At 40.3% G+C, this 11042-nt stretch overlaps 1 protein-coding gene across 1 annotated transcript in view; it reads right to left on the bottom strand.

Moving 5' to 3' along the window:
• Positions 1 to 10656, bottom strand: part of LOC107752144 (golgin subfamily A member 3-like) — a 22449-nt gene extending 11793 nt beyond the window's left edge. The window contains exons 1-12 of the mRNA XM_016568032.1: positions 10641 to 10656; positions 10459 to 10605; positions 9190 to 9302; positions 7120 to 7796; positions 6906 to 7017; positions 5703 to 6009; positions 5158 to 5360; positions 4290 to 4427; positions 1825 to 1986; positions 1227 to 1595; positions 1072 to 1149; positions 509 to 772 (exon numbers count right to left, since the gene is read on the bottom strand). Of these exons, the coding sequence (XP_016423518.1) occupies positions 509 to 772; positions 1072 to 1149; positions 1227 to 1595; positions 1825 to 1986; positions 4290 to 4427; positions 5158 to 5360; positions 5703 to 6009; positions 6906 to 7017; positions 7120 to 7796; positions 9190 to 9302; positions 10459 to 10605; positions 10641 to 10656 (2586 nt within the window). The remainder of the gene's footprint in view (positions 1 to 508; positions 773 to 1071; positions 1150 to 1226; positions 1596 to 1824; positions 1987 to 4289; positions 4428 to 5157; positions 5361 to 5702; positions 6010 to 6905; positions 7018 to 7119; positions 7797 to 9189; positions 9303 to 10458; positions 10606 to 10640) is intronic.
• Between the last annotated feature and the right edge of the window lie 386 nt (positions 10657 to 11042).

The raw sequence follows: 11042 nt of genomic DNA on the forward strand, positions 1-11042 counted from the left end.
TGGTTCTGGTCAAACTGAAGGGACTGCAGCAACAACGTGGAGAGCGTCAAAATAAGCTATACACTATTGTTCAAAAAGTTTTGAACAATTCAAAAATACAGTAAAAACAGTAATATTGTGAAATATTATTATAATTTAAAATAACTGTTCTCTATTGTAATATATTTTAAAATGTAATTAAATTAATTAATGTAATTTTCAGCATCATTACTCCTGTCTTCACATGAGCTTTCAGAAATCATTCCAATATGCTGATTTGGTGCTCAAACTTTCCAGCTCAAGAAAATGTTTCAGGATTCTTTGATGAATTGAAATTTCAAAAGATTTCAAAAGCATTTATTTGAAATTGTAATGTTTTTGTAACATCATAACTGTCTTTACTCTCACTTTTGATTAATTTAATGCATCCTTGCTGAATAAAATTATTAATTTGTTATGAAAAAAAAAAAAAGGCAAAAGGGTGCATCTCTGCAGCAGAGATGATCTTAGTAATGCAGTCGGTGTGTACCTGCAGTTGAGAGTCAAGTTGGTCTCTCTCTGTCTGTACGGATTGTAAATGGGCTTCCAGACCGTTCATTTGCTGCTGGACTCTCTCCACTTCCTTCTGCAGGCGAGCCTGTTCCTGTTCTGCGCTCTTCTTTTCTCCCTCCATTTTTAACAGCTCCTGCTTCAGGTCCTTCACCTCTGCCACCAGACGCTTTTTAGAAGCCTTTAACTCAGAGATCAACTGGTCTTTGGAGCTGGCATCTCTCCTGTAAGCTTCAACCATCACCTGCAATAAAGAGTAGAGCAGATGAAGAACACTTCTACCAATTCCCATTTGCCAATTTTGTTGATTTTGTTGATAGCATTTGGTGTATATTTTTTGGTGGTAGAAACTTGTCATAACTAGTCTTATCCAGCAGCAAACAAGTATTTAATGCCTTACTGAAATCAAAATGGCCAAATGGAATTTCCTATGTTAAAGAAAAATAAAATCATGGAAGAGATGGGCTATATATCACTTGATAATGACAAAACGACAAAACTACAGGACTACACTCTATACACTTTAAGGTACTGAGATCATACCTTTTGCTGCATGAACTGCTCTTTCAGTTTCTGTGCTTGTTTTTTGAGGTTGCCATTCTCTTGCTGGAGAGCTTCAATCTTGTGGAGAGACAGGAAAAATTGCAATCTGAATCCATTCTAACGTTCTTGATTTAAAAAATAAAAAAACCTCTCACCTGGGTTGATTTAACCTGCAGTTCCTGCCTAAGCTGGTCAAGAGTGTCTGACGCCACCAGCACTTCCTCTCCAAGCCTTTCCGCTCCTTCATCCAGTTCGCTCTTATCAGCCCGTGCTGCCTGCAGAGCAACTTCCAGGACTATTTTCTCATTTTGGAGATACTGCACGGTTTCCTCTTTAGCTGTGGCGTCAGTTTGTAGCTCCTCCAGCTGGGCCTGGAGCTCCTGGTAACATGCTTCCAGCTGATTAAGGGCCTGTTCTTTGGTTTGGAGGGTCTCCTGAGTAGTGGTGAGCTGCTTCATCAGCTCTAGGTGCTCACGGTGAAGCGATTCCAGCTGGGCGTCTTTTTGGGAGAGAATGAGTTTGACCTGGAAGGAGAAGAATCAGTCATTTGAGTCATTATTAGGGGATGCTTATATTCCAATCAACATATTACAAAAATGTCCCTGTGGAGCAACATGTGATTAAGAGTCTTGTTCAAGACCACAATGGTGATGGGTTTGAACCTACAACTCTTTAATTACAGGATGAGATCTTGAATACTAGAATACACCACAAAAGACAAATGGGGTAGTGTGTGTGTGAGCATTTAGTTACCTGATCTAGCTCTCTCTCCAGTGTTGTGGCTGTGTTGGCAAGTTTGAGAAGATGCTCTTGCTCCTCCTCAAACTCTTCCAGTTTGCGCTGAAGATCTTCCTCCACCATTGACTTTGCCTCCTGGATTTGATGGATGGCCGCTTCTTGAGTCAACATGTCTACCTGAATAACAATTAGTAAATTAATATTATTATTATGTATGCTTTTTAGATTTAATCGTCATTCAACTTATTCCTAATTTACTAAAGTAAAAAATAAATTTCTTAAAGCACACTAAACTGGGGTGTGTTTCCCGTACAAAGACGTAACTTGCTGATTAACCACCATAGTACACTGCATTGCTGTGGAAACAAACTACCAAGTCACGTCTGTTTCCCGAACATGGTCGCATCTCCGTCGTTTGAACCACATTAGTTCAAAAATAATATGTAATAAATGCCCTTGGGCATTTGTGCACATGCGCACTCTTCAAAAACGACGCTTATGGAGGACGCGCTAAAATACATAGATTAAAATGCATTTATATTTAGAATGGAATATATAGATTGTACTGCATGTTAGCTTGCTTATTGTGCCCAAGAGCATCATTTATTGAAGCCCATATGTCTTACTAACAAGAAACTATACTTCTAACGACTTCAAAAGCTGTAGTTCCAACCACACAAGTTTGCAAATGTTCGTTTGAACTATGGTTTCGGGAAACACCGAATCGTTGAACTATGTTGGTAACAATGCAACTTGCAACCATAGTAGGCTAATGATGCTTTTGGGAAACATACCCTAGAAAAACAAATTTTAGTCAGTTTCATGTAATGGCATAAATATATATGTATTAATTTCTTAAAGCACACTAAAGTGAAAACACTCAAGTGAATTCAGTGTAATATAATGACAGAATGACAGGTCTGATTTCAGAGAATATATGATACTAAATTTGCCATCAAAAAAGACAGCATGTCAGATTGACAGAAAGAGACTAAAGTCCCGTTTCCACCACAGGAACTTTCCCCATGAACTAGGGACTTTGGGCCGGTACTCGGTGTGTTTCCACCGTAGGAACCAGGATCTAAATAAAGTTCTGGGTAAAAAGTTGCCCCTCAGAAAGTCCCTGCTCGCGAGGTAGTACTTTTTCAAAGGTCCGGAACTTTCGGGGGCGGGACTTGGACGCTGAACATGCTGATTGGTTGAGTTTCAACCACCATTTATTCGCATATTTTTCAAAATATTACTGTTACCGTGTCATGAAATGTAGTTTTAAAAGTATTTCAGGCGAGAGTGTAGTTGTTTAAAACTCAAATCTGCGGTTTATTTATAAAGCCAGCGCCAATTTGGAATGTGCGCCGCTGATTTCGGAGACGTGAGCTCCACGCGATCAGCGGGCGCTCAGTGCTCATGTTTCCCGACAAGAGCAGCCTCAAATAGATCTGCTACGCTGCTGCTGCTGCTGCCAATACATCCACAACATGCTGCTGTGAGCATGTAAGAAATATTGCTGCTGCAAATATTACATACATGAAATAACCCCCATATAGCATACATGAATCACCTCGTAGCAGATCTATACAGGTGGAGCTGGGGAAGTTGGAGTGTTTCTGAAGCAAGCTGCAACTGCTACGGCAAGCACTAGTCATATATTTGAATGTTGAGCAGCGAGCTCATTGGCTACCGATACAGGAGAGAACCAATCAGCTGTGCCATGTGATAATGTCATTAGGTCAGATTGAGTTAGACCTATCGGACTGCGCCACCTAGAGTTTCATGCCAGAACTCTGTATTTCTGCGGCTATTAATATGTTTAAATGAAAACGAAAAGAGGCAGTGGTGTTTGATATCATATTTCGTCTTATTGTAAATACAATGAGGAAAATCGCAGTAGCCAAGGCGAGCTGACTGATGTTATCAAGCACACTGCTGTTTGCAGAATTACCGAACTTGCGACGTCCGAAATTTGCGTACTTGGTATTGAGAAACGCACGCAGACCTACGTCACCAGACTATTTGCCTAATCTTCTCAGTACTTTAGACCGCGATGGAAACGCAGACAGCAACAGGTCTGGGAAAAAAGTTCCTGGGACAAATTGTTCCAGGTAATTTCGGTGGAAAAGCGGCTTAAATGAGGAAAAAATAGTGTTCGTGTGCCAGACCTCTATACTTTGTAGCTGCACAGCAATCCGTTCCTTCTCTTTACTCGGTTAGTCCTTCTGACATTTGCCGCTGGCTCTGATGTCTCTTTAGTGGTTAAACATAAGATATAATTCGTTTTGGGTAAATCTAACAGGTAATCTTTGGTCTTTATTCTATTAATATGTTAAAATGAAATGAAAAGAGGCAATACTGTTTGATATTTCGTTTCATTGTAATGTAGGCTATGTACGTTCCCTGAACTACATTTCTGTCATGACAACTCTCGGAGGGATTGGCATGGTAATGTACATGGAGGAAAAAATAGTGTTCGTGTGCCAGACCTCTATACTTTGTAGCTGCACAGCAATCCGTTCCTTCTCTTTTATAGACTGATGTTTCGTCTCTGTGAGTTTGTGAGACAGAGTAACGTTCTCCATCTTTAGATTTTCCAACACTCCGATCTGAGTCATCTGACCCGCCTGAAAGTACATATACAAACAAATACACACTACAGATGGCCATTTTGCATTTTAATCTTTCTGATAAACATAGGTTTTTGAATACATACACTAATCGCTTAAAGGTTTAGGTCAGTAAGATTTACTTTTTGAAAGAAATTGCTGCTTTTATTCAGATGGATGCATCAAATTAATGACAAATTATATAAACAATAGCTACAATAAATACATTTATAATGTTACAAAAGATTTATATTAAAAAAAAAATGCTGTTCTTTCTATTCATTCAATACTGAAAATACAAAAATATCAAGCAGCAAAATCACTTTTAGAATTGATAATATTGAGAAATGTTTCTTGAGCAGCAAATCCGCATATTAGAATGATTTCTGAAGGATAATGGTGACTCTGAAGACTGGAATAATGATGCTGAAAATTCAGCTTTGCATCACAGGAATAAATGACATTAAAATATATTACAATAGAAAACAGATATTAATATTAATAATCTAAATATATTTTTGATCAAATAAATGCAGCCTTAGAGAATATAAGAAACATTTTTCAAAAACATTTTAAAAATCTTACCGACCCCAAACTGTAAATGGTAGTACACATATTATGGGTAAACAAATTTACACTCAATTGCACTTCATCTACAACATCTTTGCGAGATTTAAAAAGTCTTCAGCCTTCTGTAAACAACATTATCTTCTTGAGCTCACAACATGGCAATAGTGGGCCATTATACCTGCATGTTTGCCATCTCTCCCTGCAGTCGCACTCGTGCCTCCTGTGCCAGAGCCAGCTGCTGCTGGTACCAGAGGCGGAGCTGCTGTAGAGAGTCCACTTCTGCCTGCGAGGTCTTCAGTCTGCTCTGCAGAGCGTTCCTCTCGCTCTGGACCCGCTGAAGCTGTGCCTGTAGGCCTCCCATCTGCTGCCGCAACTCGGAGACTAAGTGGAGAAACGATGAATAGGAGAAAGCTATGTAAACAATTTAAGAATTTTATATATTTTCTCAACATTTCACTTAATTTTGTGAGCATGTACTCAGAAGTCCAGACTTCTGTTAATCACTCAATTGGGCATAGTTATGTTTTTTTTTAAACCAGACCAAATTTTTCAAACAGTAACTTCAATACTTCCCAGTGCATTACATTTACTAAAATCTGGAACTAGTGATCAAAAGGGAAATTACCATGTTAACCATCCTGAGTAATTATATACTGAGACCAATATCCCAGAATCCCAACTAACCAGACTCAACCCTGACATTATCTACCACTTTGTCTTCACCTTTGTTGTCCTTGGTATTCAGGCTCTGCTGCATCTCCTCAACTTTGACCATGAGCCTCTGGTACTGCTCTTCAGCCAGCTGCAGGTCATTGCCCAGCGAGGCCAGGCTGGCATTCTTCCCCTCTACATTGGCCTGGAGATCCACCATGGCCTTCTCCAGCGCAGAGCAGCTGGAGCGTAATGTGATGACTTCAGAGGTGAGGGTGCTCTGCTTCTCCTGACTGGCCTGGGTCTGCTCCACCTGGGCCTGCAACTGAGCAGTTACTGTAGCCAGCTGGGCCTGGAGCTCTGTCTTTTCTTTCAGAGCCTGGAAATGGAGGGAGGAAGGTTTTAGATGATCCATGTGGTTGTAACCACATTTTAAAGAAGCATGTTCTTTAGAAGTATACAGGTGCATCTCAATAAATTAGAATGTCGTGGAAAAGTTCATTTCAGTTAATAAGTTAATTTTAGTCAGCAAGGATGCATTAAATTGATCAAAAGTAGTAATATTATATAATATCAAGTTTATTATAATAGTTTATAATAAATTATATGAGACAGTACAGTATATAAGACATTTATATTGTTACAAAAGATTTCAGATTTTCTATATGTTCTATTAAACTTTTTAATTCAACAAAGAATCCTGAAAAACAGATGAAAATTCAGATCTGCCATCACAGAAATACATTCATTTTTTTAAATATATAATACATTAAAACATGCTTCACAGGTTGCCACTGGAGTCCTCTTCCACTCCTCCATGACGACATCACGGAGCTGGTTGATGTTAGAGACCTACAGATGCTCAATAGGGTTTAGGTCTGGAGAGATGCTTGGCCAATCCATCACCTTTACACTCAGCTTCTTTAGCAAGGCAGTAGTCGTCTTGGAGGTGTGTTTGGGGTCTTTATCATGTTGGAATACTGGTTGTCACATGAAAAGATATAATAACATATTTACAAAAATGTGAGGGGTGTACTCACTTCTGTGAGATTGTAATACTGTGCATGATTTATTTACTATGTATAAGTACATTTTGTAAATACATAAAATAAATAACTATAAATATTTAAACTACTCTGCTCTCTAAAATATGAGCATCAGCCACTAAAAAAAAATCCATGTCAGTCGACCACTAATAGATGTATATATTCTGTTGGTAGCAAGTAGCAAGTAGCAAATAATGGGCAAATACTTGGGACTCTAGTATTAACTCACCTGACTGGCCTCGGAGGAAACAGACTCCAGTTGTCCTTCTAGCCTCATTTTCTCTTTCAGCACTTGCAGCATCTCATCATGAGTCCCCATCACAGAACTCCCACACGACACGCTGCAAACGCATAATTCAACAGTCATCATGAGGGTGTAATGGGCTGGTTTCAAGACAGATAATGACGTCTAAAAAATATTTAGGGAAAATATTTACTCATACCTGCTGGAGAAGCTGTCCCTGCGACTGCGAGGCTCCACGTTGCCCTCTCTTTCCTGCTCCAGCTCTTCCATGTGCCTCTCTTCAGTGGCTGCCTGCAGGACTTCCTGCAGTGATGGAAAATGGCCCATGGCTTCTGGAGCAATCTCTCTCCCTTCGACAGTATATGGAGCCTTTGGCCGGTTCACTATTGCAGCTAACATATTATATGTCCCTGTAGTAGACGCGCTACTATAGGATGAGCTATCGCTGTCATTACCATCAGTGACTTTATCTCTGATTAGCTGAGATGATTCGGAGTGGGCGTTGGTCTCGGAACTGATGCTGATTTCGGAAACTGTGGAGACTGAGCTGATGGTGGAATGCAGAGAGCTAAAGGACGAGTCGGCAGACACTGAAACTAGCCCCCCAGATGCATCTGTGCTTTTAGCGTCAGAATCGGGAGTTCTGTAGTCGGCGAGAGAGTGGATCTTGTTGGAGCGAGATGATTTGGATTTCTTCTCCTTGCTGGAAGGGATCCCCAGGCTTCCCAGTTTGGGACCACGAGGAACGCTGGTGCGCAGGAAAGAGTATTCCTTAGTCATGGCGACAGTACTGGCCCGCGGGAGACCCTCGGGATGGAGCATGAGCTCCGGGTCCAAAGTGCTAAATTGGCGGCTCTTAGGAGTGGAACGCCGGTTCTGAAAGGGACAAAGAAATGAAAATTGAATGCAATAAGACATGTAAAACAAGAAACAGCAGCCAACACTGGACAAAAACAGAACGGTTCATCAATAGGGGCTTTTGCACCGCATAGTACTAGGAACTAGCCAACATGGTGATTCCTAGAGAACCAGTTTCTCCCTCAGGCCATTTTCCTGGTTGCATTCGCACCGGCAGCAAGAACAACAGAAAAGTTTATATTCACAGCATTTACAAACGTTAACAACAGGTGAATGGAGGACGGCGTGTGTCGTGGGTTTCGTGATAACGGAGATGGAATGTAAATGCACAATTTACGCAACAAAGAGCAAAAAGTTGGGCTAAGAGACTAAATTTTCTACGACAACTTGCAGTGTGCAGGTGAATGGAGGACGGCGTGTGTCGTGGGTTTCGTGATAACGGAGATGGAATGTAAACGCACAATTTACGTGACAAAGAGCAAAAAGTTGGGCTAAGAGACAACATTTTCTACGACAACTTGCAGTGTTATCATCGAGGTTGAGAAAAGAACACAACACTGCAGACAACAGGTAAATGCCGTTATCGCTGTTTTCCATGTTTGTAGAGTAAATATTTTTACATGGCTTTTTAAAAATGCCGGGTAGCCGGTGTTTCGTATGCATTTGGCCAATCAGCTTGTAATTACATCACTGGTAGTTCCTATAGAACTGTTTTATACCCTTCTCTGAAGTAGGAGCTAATTTAGTTCCCCCAAACAGAGTTCCTAGAACTAAATACGTTCCTAGTTCCTGTGGTGCGAACACGCCAAAAAGCTGGTACTTCCGCCAATAGTTCTAGGAACTATGAAAAGGTTCCTCCGGTGCGAAAGCCCCTAATGTGTAACATTAAGTCCAACAAGTCCACCAATGGCAACATTAAAAAAAAAAAAACATTACCCAAAAATTATTTTGCTCACCCTCATGTTGTTTCAATCCAGTTTGACTTTCTTTTTAAGTGGAGGAAAATAAAATAAAAATAAAAAACTAAGGTGAATAACAAACCATAAAGCAATAATAATAAACCAATGGTTCAGCATTCTTGAAGTCAAACTTAGTGTGATGCTTCTTCATGTGCCATATTTAAATATAACCGAGAGCTGTGGCAGATTTAACATTTGGTCCATTTTTCACAAAAGCTATAATATGACTTCAGAAGACATGAAATATAGCACACAAGTTATGGGGACTACTTTTTCTGTCATTTTTGGAGATTGACAATGTCCATTCAATTTCACTGTAAGGAAAAGATTTCCTTTTGAAAGTCGAATGAGGGCGAGTAAAATGATGCCAATTTTCAGTTTTTGGCCAACTATTCATTAAATGAAATATCAGTCATTTCACAGAAACTGACAGTTCTCATTTGCTGACTCACTCTCTCAGTGTGCCGCTGTACTCTGTATTGTTTGAGCTGTTCCTCCAGACGCCGACGAGCTTCCTGACGGATTTTTTCTTCATTTTCCATCTCCACAGATGGCTCTTTCGATGCTACAAGAAAGACATGGTCAATAAAAACACAAAAACTCTTGCTACGTAAAAATAGGCAGGTGAAAAGTTGAGATATTGTCAACCAAGCAGTATTGGATTGAACGCAACAGGCTATTGATTATACAAGAAAATAACAGCTCATCAATACTGAAACAAGCTTGCTTGACAATGTCTTTTCTAGGGATAGGAACTGACAACTGGCTCCATTTAAAAAAAAACTACAACGACTAAATGGATCTGTAACAAAATGGTATATACACAGGCTTCACTTTACAGACGTGTTCAACGCAATTAATTGCATTGAATCAAATCATTCATAATTTCAATGCAATTAATTGCACTTAACTGGTTTATGTAAATGCATCTTTTAGTGGTGTAGATTTTTGGGGGGAATAGGCTGATAAAAGTAATGTTTTAAAGAAATGTAGTAGTATATTTTTTCTCTGATGTTATCACTGCTTTGAAAAATCTGAAATGAATAACAATCAGGCTGCTAAGGGTCTTCCAGAGCAAAATTACTAGAAAAATAAAAAATTAGTAATTGACTGTAAAAGTGGAAATGGAACCAGAATCATTAAAATGTCGTATGATTCCCATCCCTAGTCTTTCAAGAGTGAAGCTTCATGCTGGTCCTGGTACAGCAAACACCTTGTGAGCTCTGCAACCCATAATGAGCCATTCCAGCTGCCTTAGTCAGAAAAAGAGAAAAGCGCACTTGGAGTTTCTGCGTCAGTTAGTTCTTATTAGTTCAGCCATATTTCACATCCAAGCCAAATTGACTTAAGACGCACAATGTCTTGCCAGTATTTATGCTGTTCCCAGAAAATCTGAATCACCAACCAGCACAACCCCAGGATTGCTGTCATAAAGCACTCACAATAGACTAATTAGCCTTTTATTAATTCATTAGGTGACATAATGCAATGAAGAGATTCCCACTAAAATCTCCAGCAAGCCAAAACGGAGGAGCAGGCAAAAACAGGGTACACCAAACTGGGAGGGTTAGCCTAAATCAGCCTCAAAAGCCAAACTTGGGGGAATTACGACACAACAGCAAAGGGAAGGCGGTGATTCGGGGGGGTATCCAGTATCATGTGCTTACACAATTCAGTCTCCTGCATAGGAATACTTAGTCTGAGCGATTGCAATGCGTCACCCTTGTGAACAGAGCCCTCTGCAAGAGCTGCCTCAGACTTCTCTAGGCTGTCAGGGAAAGAGGCCACACCTGGATCCAGCTCTGCGCTCAGGGGGGAATCGGGAAGGCGGCTGCCTGGGGATGGAGTTGCCAGAGGTGGGGTGCTGCCTCCGCAACAAACAACTTTCAAGCACAAGCTTTACAGTGAATCCTGCACATTTTGAGCATAATTTGTGCATAGCATGAGTATAAAAATCCATCTATTATAAATCAGGAAGTACAAATGAACAGCCTCAATGTTGATTAAATCAACCATCTAATTGCAACAGCATCCATCAAATAAATTTCATCTCAAAAGAACGCTTACCGTTAGGGATTTTCTCCATTACGAGGGATCTCTCCGGCTTCAGAGACTCTACAATATTGCTGTCTGGATCTTTGCCGTGTTGTGCATCCGGCTGCTGAGGGTTGGCCTCCACTGAGGCGGTTTCATTATTTCCATTTTCCATATTTCTTGAACCACAGATGCTGCTCTAGCATCCATGAACATGAGCTGGTCTCACTAGTGCAATTCACCTTTACTTCATGCTCTGTAAACTTTGGTT

Source organism: Sinocyclocheilus rhinocerous, unplaced genomic scaffold (genome assembly GCF_001515625.1).
Source record: "Sinocyclocheilus rhinocerous isolate Xijiao unplaced genomic scaffold, SAMN03320098_v1.1 scaffold1312, whole genome shotgun sequence".
NCBI classification, from domain to species: domain Eukaryota; kingdom Metazoa; phylum Chordata; class Actinopteri; order Cypriniformes; family Cyprinidae; genus Sinocyclocheilus; species Sinocyclocheilus rhinocerous.